General features: G+C 56.4%; 1 protein-coding gene across 6 annotated transcripts in view; it reads left to right on the top strand.

The window, feature by feature from the left end:
• Positions 1-11,332: 11,332 nt before the first annotated feature.
• C18H16orf74 (chromosome 18 C16orf74 homolog) overlaps positions 11,333-14,560 on the top strand; it is a 33,213-nt gene continuing 29,985 nt past the window's right edge. The window contains exons 1-2 of one of the 6 annotated variants that reach the window (XM_071604322.1): positions 11,333-11,686; positions 11,911-12,193. In XM_071604322.1, coding sequence (XP_071460423.1) covers positions 11,994-12,193 — 200 coding nt within the window. In that variant the 5' untranslated portion in view covers positions 11,333-11,686; positions 11,911-11,993. Of the gene's footprint in view, positions 13,359-14,560 lie in introns of all 6 variants that reach the window. The other 5 variants (XM_027933025.3, XM_027933026.3, XM_027933027.3 and 2 more) reach the window with 5 other exon arrangements.

Raw genomic sequence — 14,560 nt, 5'->3', positions numbered from 1 at the left:
GAGAGGCTGCACTACAGTTGTCTTAGAAGCAGGAATGGATCCCGTCAGCTGATCTGCGTGGTCAGCCAGGTGTTTCCAAACAGGTTTTAAAAATAGGAACTTCTTTTGAACTCAACTCAAAACTTGGGCCCACCCACCCCAGGTGGTTATAAGCAGTATCTGTAATTTTTCAGTTTGGAACATAGGATCACATTTTCTGACCCCAGCTGAGGAAATTGATAGGGAAGCTTTTTGGTATCATTACATTTTTCCTTTTAATATGAATTCCTTTATGCAGTGACTGATGCCTCTCCTGCTGTCTTTGAAGGAGTTTCTAATTGGTGTGACCTAATAGACCTAACGGCTTGTGATAAAGCATTCACTATTTTCTCTGTTCATAAGCAGGAAAAAATTCAGACACCACTGGGAATAACTGCTTTGTCTCATCCACCAAGTTCTCTTCCTTACTCTTAACTTTTTTATCATTTATTTTATTTATGTGGTGCTAAGTATGGAACCCAGTGCCTCACGTGTGCAAGGCAAGTGCTCTGCTACTGAACTGCAGCCCCAGCCTACTCTTAATTTCTTTGATGCTGAGTATTAAATCCAGGAGTTCTCAACCACTGAGCTACATCCCAGCATCCCCCCCTCCTTTTTTTTTTTTTTTTTTTCAAATTTTGAGATAGGGTCTTCCTGAGGGGCTGAGGCTGGCCTTGAGCTTGGAATCCTCCTGCCTCAGTCTCCCGTGTCACTGGGCGACAGGGTGCCCCGCCGTGCCTGCCTTTGTGCTTAGCCTCTCAGCTGACGTTCTCCAGTGGTCCTAGAAGGAAGGCGTGGGATGCGGGAGTCCCCACCTTCCTCTCTCCTGCGGCCACCCCACTGGAGTTCCAAGTGGGCCTCTGTGTCCCAGGAAGGAGAAGGGGTCCCTGCAGCTCTGGGTCAGAGGCTGTCTGCCTGCACTAAAGCCGGTCTGTGCTGTGGCCAGCTCAGGGCCAGGACACTGGTACAGTGGCATCAAGGCCCACAGACGGGTTTGGAAGCCCTTCAAGGTGTCGCTTCTTGTAGCGTTTTCCTTTCCTCCAACCTCCCAAGAGGAGCACATGCCATCCTCTGGGTTGAATTTAGGCCTAAATCAGTATCTGTTCCCTGGTTCCCTTTGTGACTGAGTCAGGCTTAAATTTCCAAAAGGAAGCATCAGATACTCGGACACAATTGTGAAACCCAAGAACGGCTGAGGCTTCGGTCTCTACACCCTGTGCACAGCTTGAGCAATTTTAGTGAAGAGAACTGAATTTTTTTTTTTTAATATTTATTTAGTTATTGGCGGACACAACATCTTTGTTTGTATGTGGTGCTGAGGATCGAACCCGGGCCACACGCATGCCAGGCGAGCGCGCTACCACTTGAGCCACATCCCCAGCCCGAGAACTGAATTTTAAAATACGCTTCCAGCCAGGCATGGTGGCACAGGCCTGTCAGCCCTGGGACTCAGGAGGTTGAGGCAGGAGGATCGCAAGTTCTAGGCCAAAACAAGAAAAGCTGGGGAGGTTGCTCAATGGTGGAACACCCCTGGGTTGAATCCCCAGTCCAAAAAAGAAAGAAAAAACGAAAAAGATCTTCACTACTAATTATTTCCACAATAATTCTGGGACATTTCATTGACCAGAATAAACTCTGAGGTGCTTACTCGGTGACATCCAGTGGCAAGTGTGGAAGAAAAAGCAACTAAAACCTGAAACATCAGTACCAAGGGAGGGCTGGCCTCCCCACTCAGCCTCCCTACATTTCCCTTCTTGATACAAACCAGTGGAGAACATGGAAACTCAGAGCCCCTCCAGCCTCCCGCCCCTGCCCTCCTGACCCCCTCCTTCAGTCCTTCCACCCTCCTGTCTCCCTCCTCCCATCCCTCTTCCCTCCTGCCCCCCTTCTCCGCCCCCTCCCTCCCGTCCCCTCCCCCTCCTGTCCCTCCTCCTTCACTAAGACAAGGTAAGGAAGAGAAGTAACTGTGGGGTCACCTAGCCCTGCAGAGAAGGCCTGGGGTGAGAGACGCTCGCGCTGAGTGAGGCAGATTCCCAGGCTCAGCCCAGAGCACTGGACTCCCAGACTCAGGGCCTTGCCAAGCGGCGTCCAGGCAGGTGGGTTCAGGCCCCCCTTGAAGTAACTGACCTTGGCCAGAGCTCCGGCTTCACTGTGAAGAATTTCAGATGCCCAGAACGGAGCAGCTCCAAGCTTCAGAAAGGTCTCCTCCCACCTGCTGTGTCCTTTCCCTTCATGGGCCACTTTGCAGCCATGACTCCAGGGCTCTGTCCTCGTCCTGTGTGTGCAGGACGAGCCCCAGCGACACAGCATCCATCTGTCTCCTTGAAAACAGCTTTGTCTCTGTACAAAGGTCGTGTTTTATTGAGTTTTGTTTGTTTGTTCACTTGTTTTTAACAGGTATAAGCTGAAGAAGCAAAATCCTCTGAAGCCCCATCTCCTGGGAATCCTGACCACCTGCCTCCAGGGGCCATCTGCATTTCTGAGTCCTGAAGCCTTGGGCTTTCGTTCCTTGAAAGAGAGCACGGAGCACCTTCATGTGTAAGACTGTGATTCGCATTTTCTGAGTCATTCAGACGCTTCATTTCCGGAACCCAGGGTCCTGAGCTCTGTTTGTTTCCTGTGGTCAGCAGGGTTTGGGTGGTTGTTCCCAGCTGGGAATTTACCCCAGGGCCTGGGGCAGGCAGGGCAAGCGCTCTGCCTCTGGGCCACGTCCCAGCCTGGCAGAGGTGGTTGGTTTGTTTGGAAGAACACCTATTGAGGGATACCGGGAAAAGGATAAGAATCCCAAGTGTCCGGGGGCTCAGAGTCCCCTGAGTGAGTACAGAGGGCGGCCTGCATGTCCAAGCCTGTGTGTGTGCAGCCCGCCCTGTTCTGAGGCACCATGTCCACCCGTCTCTGCTGTGTTCCTCGGTCTGTCCACCGTGAGCACCAGCTCTTGGCTGACGTGGGCATTGCTGGAGTCACCTGGTGCCTCGACCTCACCTTGCCTTGTCTTTCTCCTAGTACCAGGGATGACACCAGGGTGCTCCACCACTGAGCCACACCCCCAGCCCTTTTTATTTATTTTGAGACAGGGTCTCTTAAGTTGCTGAGGGTAACCTTGAACTTGTGATTGCTGGGAGCCATTAGCCAAGTAGGTATGACAATTTCCTTGCCAGCGTACCCCATGTTGCTTAGTGGAAGGACTCATGGAAATAGGACATTTTGCAGTGACATTGCATGTAGGTGACCTTGCTCAAGGACCAAGGCGGATCCGAGTTTAGGGCGTTCCCGGTTTAGGACAATCCGGGTTTAGGGTGGTTCCAGGTTTAAGATTATTCCTGCTGGGAATAGGACGTATCCTGCTGCCTGAGTTCCCCTTGAGTTCTCACGGGATTCAGACAGTATTTTTTGGGAGACAGAAGCCCAGTGGAGGTGGATTTGGGCAGAGAATGTGGATTTCCCCAGAACGTGATTGTAGACGGCTGGTGTGAGTTCGGGAATAAAGAGTTGCTGTTTGAATCTACAAGCTGTGTGGTGGCTCGTGATTGTGTGCCCAGCCAGACTGCGGCATGTGATCCTTCTGCCTCAGCCTCCCCAGTGGAGTAGCCCGGATTACAGGTAGGTGCCAGTGGACCTGGCTTGGCTTCAGTGTCAGCCATTCTAGTGGTGGGTAGCGGTATCTCATGGATTCTTGGGTAGTGCTTCTAGGGAACAAGAGGATATATCCGTGAACCCAGGACACATTAAGGTAACACGTGTTACATTAAAATTAAGAAATATTGCTTTTTTAAAAAAAAAAAAAAAAAAAAAACAATTACTGGGCTGGGGTTGTAGCTCAGCGGTAGAGTGTTCACCTGGCACATGTGAGGTGCTGGTTTTGATCCTCAGCACCACATAAAAATAAATAAAGGTATTGTATACATCTACAACTAAAAAATATATTCAAACAATTGGGAAGGTTAAAAGGAAAAGGGGAATCACACATTGAGGTAAGATATTTGTGATACGATTACCCTACAGAAGACTCCTGTCCAGTATGAATACCCACGTGTATTGTTGCGGAAACAGACTGGCGAGAAGCAGCAGGCAGCACTAGGAGGGGAGAACTCCAAACTTTGTTTATGCCTGCGGGCCCAGAGGAGAACAGAACCACAAATCCTGAGCCCCATCCACAGTCTGTGGGCTATCTAGTGTCGTGGACTTTCTTGTTTACCTGATATACGATCGTGCATGTGGTGCCCAGGGTGTCCAGCACGAAGCAGGTCTACAGGAGGGAGTGTGATGAGTGGGCACACACCAGCCTGTTGCTGGACACAGCTGAGGAAGCTGATGGCCCTTCCACTCTGGATTTCCCAGGAGCCTGGGCCTGGGTGCTCCCACTGGTCCTTCTTCTCCAGACTGACCAACTCTCTCTTCCTGCCCCTGCCCTCCGGACCTGTGCTTGGGTCACTGGCCAAAGAGGAGTGAGCCGCCAGCCGGATGGTGTGGCCACGTGGAAGGAGCTCAGAGCCCCACGCAGATGGGTGGGGGCTGGAGTTCCCCTGCAGGACCAGCCCTGGAGGAGGCGGGGAGGAAGGGTGCCTGGCGGAGAGAAGGGTCCCAGGCAGGGGCCGCCAGGGAGGCCCAGCCTGTGGGATTCCAGGTGGAGGTCAGCTAGTTAGGAGATGAGCTGGGAGGGACCAAAGCCCTCCTGCCTCAGCTGCTGCTCTCCTGGCTCCCGCCATCTGCTCCCTCTGTCCCCTGTTGCTGGCCACTCGGCACAGGAAAGCGCTGGTGGTGGGCCAGCCTGGGGAACGGGGTCACAGCCGACGTCTCGTCATTCCACGTGGCCCCATGTCTCCCGTGACTGAGCATCCAGAGCAGGCAGGACCCCGAGATCCCACACTGTGGAAGTGGGGTGCTCGCTGTGCAGGCTCCACAAGTGGCACCTCAGAAGTGTTCCAGTGAACCAGGACACGCAGGTCTCCCTTATCTCTGGACCAGTGACCTAGGATGACAGCAAACGGGGGGCTGGGGTTAGTTAGGAGCTCTCCCCTCCTACCACCTACTAGGCTCACCCACCTCTCACCCTGTCCGGTATCTCCAGGAAACCACTGGCCACCCCAGCTGACCACACTGGGGCATTTACCCAACACAGTCCACCAGCCTCACTCCAGACCCCAGGACTGGGAGTGTACATTTTTTACCAGCCCCAGAGGGGGACAGCCCATCAGGAGGAAGCCTGCTTCCCATCTAAGGGGAGGGGGAGGCCCACTGGCCAAGTACGGAGCTGAGATTACAGCTACTCATGTGGTCCACTCTCCACACAGAGCCATGGCCAGGTCAAGACCTCCCAACACCCGGACAGTTCAGCTGTGGCTCTCCCTGCACGGGAAACCCTGGGCACACCCTCAGGTGGCCTCCAGCCATCTCCCTTCCCAGGACTCAGCCCACCTGACCCTAGTTGGGCAGAGAGAACCATGTCCAGGGCGGCACATTTGACTCTCGGGTTGCAAAGAGCCCCAGTGATTATCAGATCCGCTCTGGGAAATCCAGTTTGGTGGTCAGCCAAGCATGACACCCCCAAACTCGGGGAACACACTCGTCTGAGACAGCTTGACTTCGCTGCTGGTATTCAGAGACCATCTCCTGAAATCCCACAGCCGACTCCAGTGTCATCCCAGGACCCCAAAGATGCCCACAACGCCTTTCCCCGACAGACTCCCCAGAAAGTGCCTCTGTCCCTCCTCCTCCCAGTTGGTAGGTTTGACTCCCTCCACCTCCTGGCTTCTGCCACCTGCGTGGACTGCAGTTGGCCAATCCCTCCTACCTCGGGCCAGACTCCAGGCCTGGGAAGTGAAGGACTAAAGGTTCCAAGAGCCCCAGGGTGATCACAGGCCTGAGCTTAGGAAGGGAGGTCTCCCTTCCCTACAGAGGCCAGGCATTTAGTCCAAAGGGGCAGTTAGAAAAGAGCTGGCCAGGAGGGGACAGGGAGAGCCATGCCCAGATGGCCGCCCCAGAAGAGAGAGCGACTGAGCTGGACCTGAGCGAGGTCCCTGGGGTGCAAGACAGCCAGTGATCTCCTGTCCTCAGAGGTAGGAGGAGGCCACTGGGGACTGGGAGGGGCGTCATGGGAGCAGGGGGAGACCCCTCTTGGCCTCTGCTCAGCCTCCCCAGTGTTCGATTCCACCCTGGTGCTCAGGAGCCAGCGCTTCGTACCTCTTCCTGGTGGATGCGAAGCGTCATCTTTGCTCTCTAGCAGCCGTACGTGGGCTCCTGTTGGGTTTCTTTACTGTAGAAGTCTGTGCTGAAGGAAGCCAAGGCTGTTCTGCTGGTCCTGGCCCGGCTGTGGCTTGGAGTGTCGCCTGGAGAGAAGGCCAACCGCTGGCTCTGGCTGGCGGGCATGGAGGGGCCGTGTTCCCTCCTTGCACGACTCTTCTGCTTCTGGAGACTGTCTGAGCAGGGGGCTCTCGGGAGCCTCAGCAGGCGTGAGCCTGGTCCTCCTCAGCCAGGGCCCTCAGCGCTGAGCTCGCTGTGCATGTGGCCAGGACAAACCCTGGGCAGAACTTGTCCACCTTGTCAGAGGTCTGGATGGCAGAGGCACACCATGGGGCCGCTGGTTGCAAAGTGCTCAGCTCCTTCAATAAGCTGGCTGGGCTCCATGTGCTCGGGGCACCCCAGTCAGTGGGCGGCCCCTTCTTCCAGCAGCCTCTGTACATGCTGGGGAGAGGGCCAGCTGTGTGTCGCCAGCAGCCAGAGCAGGCCACACCTGCCTCTCAAGGGGCTGCCTGGGCGCCAAGTGCTGGTGGGCGGTTTGGCACCTGTAAGCTTCAAGAATGATTCTCAGTCTCCAGAAAAGGGAGGAGGTGAGCATTGGCCGCCGTGCAGTGCACAGAGTGGGGACATGCAAACTGCACACTGACCGCTGGGCGCCAGTCCCACTTCCACCCCTTCACCACCGGGGCGACTCTGGCAACTGGCGGCTCTGTGCCTCAGTGGGGACAGAGTTGACTGTCGTTGTGACTCGCTGAGTGTGTTGCTTCTGGCACTCAGTAAGCTCTCAGTGAGTCTGCAGACCACTGGTGATCAAGGGCTTCCATTTCCAGACACGGCCACGTTTCTGCCCGCACCGACCCAGTGCTGCTGTACCCTGTCTCTCAGAGGTGGACGCTGAAGCATAGAATTCAGGTGACTTTCTCAAGGCCATACAGTGATTTGGTTTCTTCACTCAGAGGGGTTTTAATTCTTATTTATTTATTTATTTATTTATTTGTACCAGGGATTGAACTCAGGGGCACTTGATCACTAAGCCACATCCCCAGCCCTATTTTGTATTTAGAGATAGGGTCTCACCAAGTTGCTTAGTGCCTCGCTATTTGCTGAGGCTGGCTTTGAACTTCGATCCTCCTGTCTCAGCCTCCCAAGCCACTGGGATTACAGGCGTGCACCATGACACCCAGCCTTAATTTTTTATTATAAAATATTTAAAGCATAGAAAAATACAAAGAATACTTTAACAGGCACCCATTTACTTCCCCCAAATTCAGCCATTTGCTGATTTTCTTAATTTTTTTAAGAGAGAGAACATTGTGATGAGTCCCCCTGGTCCTCCGTGCTGATCCCACCTTCTCCCTGGCCCTCCTCTGAGGCCTTGGCGTGCTCTCAGGCAGCCCTGCACTGCTAGGCACATCTGCTGCTGGACGGCCTGCTGACCCCGCTCTCTGCCTGACGGCCTCGGCGGTTTCCCTCCGGCACTCCTGGGCCAGCTCCTCAGTCCTGGCTGTGGCGTGGTCCCCGCCACATAGCTCGTGGGTGAGCGTTTGGTTCCGATTTCAATATTCTGCAGACACTGCTGTGGGAGCCCCCCAGGCCCACCCTTGGCCCCCACGAGGGGAGTCCCAAGAGATGTGGACCTTTAGAAAGGTTTGCCAGGCCCCGGGGGGTGAGCTCCCAGATGCTGCCAGGTGGTCCCAAGAGCTGCCCCTTTCTGCTCCGTGAGTGGAATGCAAGAGTTTCAGCAGATCCACCCCCATCCTCTGCCCAGGACCGTGGCTTCCGTTCTGCCAGGCGGTAGGCACAGGGTGGCCTCTCCTCCTGGTCAGTTCATCGTGCTTACAAGCACAGCTACTGGCCAGGGGCCTGGGCACCTACCAGTGACAAAGTGAGGCCTGAGGCCCACCCGAGTGGAAGACTCCAGACCCACCTCTGCTCTGCATCCCCGGGGACTCACCAAGCCTGGCTGGTATCCCCAGCTGGCTGCCCGTCTGCCTGCCTGTGGGGAGGGTCGGGCTGTGACCATGGCCTGGATCCCTAGTTCTGCAGGTTGGCAGCCACCAGCCACCCACCCAGAGATGTATTTGGGGGGTGTGTGCGCGTATGCGTGTGTGTGCGTGTGTGTGCGTGTGTGTTTCTGGGCACAGTACCCAGGGACACTTACCACTGGGATCCCCAGATCTTTTTTTATTTTGAAACAAGGTCTCATTAAGTTGCCAGGCTGACCTCCAACTCATGAACCTCTGCCTCAGCCTCTCAATGGCTGGGAGATGAACATGTAAAATACATGCCAGTTTTTGAAGTCTTAGGACAAAAGAATGTCAAGTATCCTATTAATAATTCAATACTGATGACACATTAAAAGGGTAATATTCGGGTAAGTTGGGTTAAGTGAAGATCTTATTACAGAGAAGTCTTACTTTTTTCCCGTTTTTAATGTGGCTACCAGGAAACCCTAAATGGCACCTGTGACTCGAACTAGCTTTCTGCTGGTCTGGGGCCTAGTTGGCCTGGTGCCTTAGGACCGGCACTCAGGAAAGCTTCCTGGACACAGGGATGGTGGACAGATGAGTGCATGTGTGAGTGACCAGACGTGGCAGAAGAACCATGAAGCCCTGGAGCCCTCGGCCCATCCCCGGCCTCGACGCAGAGGCCCGTGCCTGAGGAGCACTCCTGACACCCCTCCTTCCTCTTCCCCTGCTGCAGGAAGTGGGCTGAGCACTCCCGGCAGCCTCCCCTGCACAGGCCTGGCAGAGTGCCCCTCGTCCCATAGGGAGGTAACATGCTATGGGACAGCTCAGACCCCTAGGGACTGGAGGCAAGCACCCTGGCCCCCCATGTGACGCTCCCTCCTTCTGTTGCTGACCCTGAAGCTCACCCAAAGCCCACCAGGGCCAGGACCCCTCTGCAGAAGGTTGAGCCAGCCGCCTGCCTGCCCCAGAGTTCCCTGGACAGAATGCCAGGGCTGTGCTTGGGCCCTGGGCACAGTGCCTGGGCAGGCTCGGGCCGGGTCTGCTCCCTGCAGTGCCTACTTTGGTGCCTGAGGAAGGGTGGCTTTGAAGCTGCCCTCTGCACTGAGCTGGGCTTTCACAGAGAACTGGACTGCTGCAAGTCTGCCCACTGGTTTGCCAGACAGAGCTGAGCATGGTCTTCTGCACACCCTCATGGCCTTAGGACATGATGCCTCAGAATGGCATTAGTCCCTTCTTCATGACAAGCGGTGACCAACCTGTGCAAGGCTGCACAGGTGCACAGAGACATCCTCTAGCTGCTGGGCACGCAGGACCATTGGTCTGTCCTCTGCTGTCCCCAGAAGCCACACCTGTGGGTCCTGAGTCTCCTTTCCAAGCTCTCTGTCCTCTTCTGGTGCTGGACTCCTCCTCAGCTCTGGCTGTGGCCTCGGCTCCTCCCCTGAGCCCACTCACCCCCAGCTGCCTCCATCCCCACCAGACAGTTCCACCTGCCATGCTGGGCCTGCACCCACGGTACCTGTAAGGTACGGCCAAGGGGAGGGGTCAGCTCATGCCCGGATGTGGGTGGCCTCTGACCTTGGCTTTGGTCATCTATGCCCCTCTGCCTGGCTCTGCCTCCTGGCTTCCTGTCAAGGTGTGGACAGGTGAGGATGTGCCCTTGAATAGATGACATCACTGTCCCTGGAGGACACCTCAGTGTGTGACAGGCAACATCATTCTCCTGCCTGTTGCTCACAAGCCCCTGGCTCCTCAGCTCACGGGGCACCCATCCTTGGGGCACCCATCTTTGTCAACGTGGTTCCCAGACCCACTATTTCCCGATTTGGGTGATATGAAAATTAATTCAACAAACCGAACCTCTGTGGGCTGAAATCTTGCAGCCGTCCTCAATTCCTCCCTCCCCTGCCACATCCAGTGGCCACCAATCCCGTCCCACATGCCCGCCTGAGATGCACCCCCCACTTCAACCTCCCACACCATGGCCTCACCCCAGCCAGGCTGGGGCCTCCAAATGCTTTGCTTGGGCGGTCCCACCCCAGGGCCAGTGAGCTTGGAAGAATCCCACCTAAACCCATCATTGAATGGTTTTGTTCTGAACATTGGAAAAACAATGTCGTCGGTCTTCGGTTTGAAATGGCAGTGTTCGGCGAAACGTGACTTAGCTATCGCGGTCGGCTGAGGCAGGACACGGTGCACTCTCAGGAACGCTCGCTCACCAGCTAAGCTTGCATTGCTTTCAAACGTCCTGAAACTGTCACCAGGACCAAATTTGGTGAGGCACAAGTTTCCCAGTCTTCAAACACACTGTCCTCGGCTTCTACCTTGCCGCTTGCTTATTTAACTTTTCCTCAGGTGACAGTTCTTGTGATCCTTGTTTCAGAAGCAAAGGGCAGGGCAGCACGGCCAGGACCTCTGGGGCCGCCGCCTTTCTCACGGCTGGAACCTTCCAGGGATGCTCTGTGCACAGGGGAGTGCAGTCCGCCTGCCTTCCAGAGCGCACCCGAGGTCTCCTCGTTCCCTCTCCCGGCTGCAGGGCCCTCTCGGGGTTCTTGTGGTTCGCTTTCCCCGCAGCTCTGGGGCAGGTTGATGGGCTCCTGGAGAGCTTGGCCCAGGTGCTGTCCTCTCCCCGACAACCCCAGCCCAGACTGATTTCTCTGCCCCACTCCCACCCACACTCTCCCAGAACAGAGTGGCTTTCCAGGTACCTCCGGGCTCCACCCCGCCCCACCCCGGCTGCAGCGTCCACATGCCTGAGCCTGCTGGCTGCCAGGCCACCGCTGACCTGCCTGCCAGGTGCTGCCCACACTCCATCACCTGCCTGGCTTCTGCAGGCTAATCTCGCCACCACTCCTGCTTTCTGCTGGCCTGCAAACTCTGATGGCAGAGGGCTCCTGTCCGCTCCAGACTGCCACACTGGCAGGAGATGGGCAGGATGCAGGTACTGAGGAGGAGCAGATGTGTCCAGCGTGGCTGGAGCTCCAGATGTGTGGGACTCACAGGGGACGTGGCCAGCTGGCCCTCCCTCACCAGCCTTGTCCCTCTGTGGGAGGGGGTGACTGCCACGCAGGCCCGTGGCCTTCCTCTCCCCTCCCACCACGCAGCTCTGCTTCTGCTTTTTGGCTCTTCCTCTTTCGCGCCGGCTCCTGATCTCTTCCAGCACCACCTCCCCTCCCGGCTGCTCGCCTCAGGGCCCCAGAGGTCCTTCATCCGAGATGTGATGTGTGGGTGCTGACTCCAATAACTCCAAGCTGGGCTCGGCTACCTTTTCTCGTGGCGCTGTCTGACTAGCTCTATTTTGAGGGAGTGGCCATCAGTTCCTGTGACTTCCGCTGTTGCAGAGTGCTGTTTTTTCTGTGGGGTGCAATGGCCTGGACGCTCCTGGGACTGTTTTCTGGTGTCGCTCTACACCTGATTTTGCAGGGCACAGCCCTCATCGACAGCGTACACCGAGGGGCATCTGGGTGAGTGTTCCAGCCAGATGCTGGGCAGGAACCCAGGCCCACGACCTGTGCCTCGGAACAGCAGAGTGAGGCGCTCCTCTGCAGGGTCGAGCAGCGCTGCCTCCGAGTCCATCAGTGGGTGGGACTCGAGGAGCTGGACGCGGGTGCCCCTGCGTGGTCTGGGCTCTGACCCACGGTGCTGGTCTCTCGCTCACTATTCACCCTCACTCCATCCTCGGGACCAGTGCACCTCCCCTCATCTCAGGTGGAACACCAAGACTCTGAGAGACAGTGACTTTCTCAAGGCCACACCTCCCATGAGGGGCTCATGGGCCCAGGTCAGTGGATCCCAGACCCTGCTGCTTCTCTCCCCACGGCTGCTCCCGGGGTGGCTAAGGGAGGCCTGCTTTGCCGACCTGATGAGTCCAGCAGACGCTGTTTCAGATTCTCCTGGCCCCACACGGACACCACATCTCTAAGGGAAAGACCTCAAGGACATAGAGCAGATTCTTGGTTTCCTCCAGTTGGGTAAGAAACATGAAGGGTACGTTTCCTTGTGCAATCCCAGATACTCCAGAGGCCGAGGCAGGAGAACTGAAAGTTCAAGGCCAGCCTGGGGAACCCAGTGAGACCCTGTCGCAAGATAACAATAAAAAGGGCTGGAGATATAGCTCAGTGCTGAGCCTTGCCCAGCATGTGTGAGGCCCTGGGCTCACCCCCAGTGCAGGGAGAATCTAGCTGCCGTTAAAACCACTTTGTAACCCTAACTTGTTTGGATTTAACAACGTTTAAAGAAGCGTTGTTAACTTGGAACACATCTTTGCCTGGCACCCAAAAGGAGCTGTCTCAACTGTCTTTTGCTGTGTAGCAAATATCCCAAGACTTTGTAGCTGGGAACCACAGCCATTTCCTCCCAGTCCTGTGGCTGCCCAGTCTTGGCCAGTGGTTCTTAGGCAGCTCCTCGCACTGGCAGGACCTGCTGTCATGGGATGCCCTCTTGGGCTGGAGTGGCAGCTGGCACACCCGCATGGTAGACTCGATGACTGTCGTCAGCTGGGAGCTCAGGCAGAGTGTTCCCAGCGGCTTAGGCACCCCTCAGCACGGCAGCTGGGTCCCAAGAAGGAGCCTCTTCTCTGGCTCTGTTCAGGCTGCAGTAACAAAATAATTACAGTGGGTACTTTATAAACAACAAAAACGCCGGAAGTCCAAGATCCAGGGACCAGCAGATTCAGAGTCTGATGAGGGTTTGCTCTGCTTCCAAGATGGCACCTTCCCCGGGTCTTCCCACAGCAGGAGGAAGGAGCTCCCTGGAGCCTCTTTCACAGGCACGGGGGGATGGGCTGTCAACATGAACTTGGGGCACACAAGAGCAAGCATTCAAGAACAGGATGCAGAAGCCCCCAGGATCCCGAAGGCTCAGTTCTGGAACTACAAAGTGCCATTTCTGTGCCATTCCATTGCTACTCATCCTGGGGCCAGCCCACATTCCGCAGCAGGGAATCAGCCTGGCCTCTGGATGGGGAGAGGAATGGAGGATGGTCAGCCCTCTTTAACCTGCCACCACACTCAGTGGACATGCCGTGGAAACTACTGGGGCTGTGAATGGACAGATGGTCTCCCCCAGCTCCATCCTCTGTGACCCCTCCCAGAAATGATGGGGGCCTCTCTGTGTCCGAATCCTTCTAAAGTGGGTGTGAGTCGGTGGCACTCCTGGACATGGGAGGTTGAACCAGGGTGGGTGGCCCGGGAGGGCCAGAGCTTCTCACTCCCACGGGGCCCCCGCTGTCCACCCATAGCTGACACTGGAGGCTGTTCTGAGCTAGGCTAGGCTAGGCCAGGGCCTGTCCTGAAGTGTCCATGACCTGCACACCTGACCCTCCTCTTCCCTCAGCATGGTCCCTCTTCTGTGCAGTCCCCCTCCCCCCATGGGAAGCCCCCACTTCAGCATCCACCCTGCTACTTATGGCACTGGAAACTGCGGGGGCACAGAGTGGGGCCACACAGATGGGACCAGCCTCCCCTTCCTGGGCAAAAGGCCACACAGAGCCGCTTCCTGCGGCTTCCCAGGCAGCCGCTGCTTGGCACTTGGCAGATGGTCTCCTCTGGGAACGGGCCCTGGCATCTGCTTCTCTACTTGGGCTGCATCTGCTTTCCTGGCCCCCGGGGACCCGAGGACTTGCGGTCCTGCTTTCTCTCACGCACACCTCCGTGTGTCTGTGACATCTGTTGATGCACACCTGGTACAGGCTCCGTCCCAGATGCTAAGCGGCCGAGCACAAGGACTTGAGGGTTGCCTGCTCTCAGGAGACAGGGCCCCTGGCCCAAGGGACTGGCTACCTACAGGATGTGGCTCCAAACTGGCAGAGGACACTTGCTCATAGCTACAAAGGTGACAGGGACCACCTGGGTGGAGGGAAGCAGCAGGAAGGTCATTTCAGGGAGTGGGAGGGTTCCTTTCTGCCCCTGAGCTGTGCCCTGACCTAGGACTTCAGTCCTTTCCTGGACTGCCCTCTCTAAAACTCTTCCTGTACTCAGACTCTGATGTCCTCGAGGGCAGGGTCTTCCTGGTACAGGGTCCCTGTTCAGTGAGTTTGGAATTTGAGGGGTCACCATAGGAGGTCACTGCCTGAGCCCCTAATCCCCGAAGGGAGGGCAGCTGTTGCCCAATGGGTCCTCTTCTGCTTCCTCTGTAGCCCTGCTCTGGTTGCGGGGGGAGCTTCAGGGCTGAGGACAGAGGGCATGCTCAGAGGCCCCACCACAGGGCCATGCTTGAGGAACCCTGGCCCTAGACTCCAGGGGGTTCTGATCTAGTGCAGGGGCAGCACTGGCCTGGGCTCCAGGGCCGTGGCTCGCAGGCTTCCCCTCAGGCTGCTCTCAGCCTCCCTGTGGCTGTTC

This window comes from Marmota flaviventris, chromosome 18 (assembly GCF_047511675.1).
Source record: "Marmota flaviventris isolate mMarFla1 chromosome 18, mMarFla1.hap1, whole genome shotgun sequence".
In the NCBI taxonomy this organism is placed as follows: domain Eukaryota; kingdom Metazoa; phylum Chordata; class Mammalia; order Rodentia; family Sciuridae; genus Marmota; species Marmota flaviventris.
Note: the sequence above shows the minus strand (reverse complement) of the source record. Positions and strands in the feature narration are given on the sequence as shown.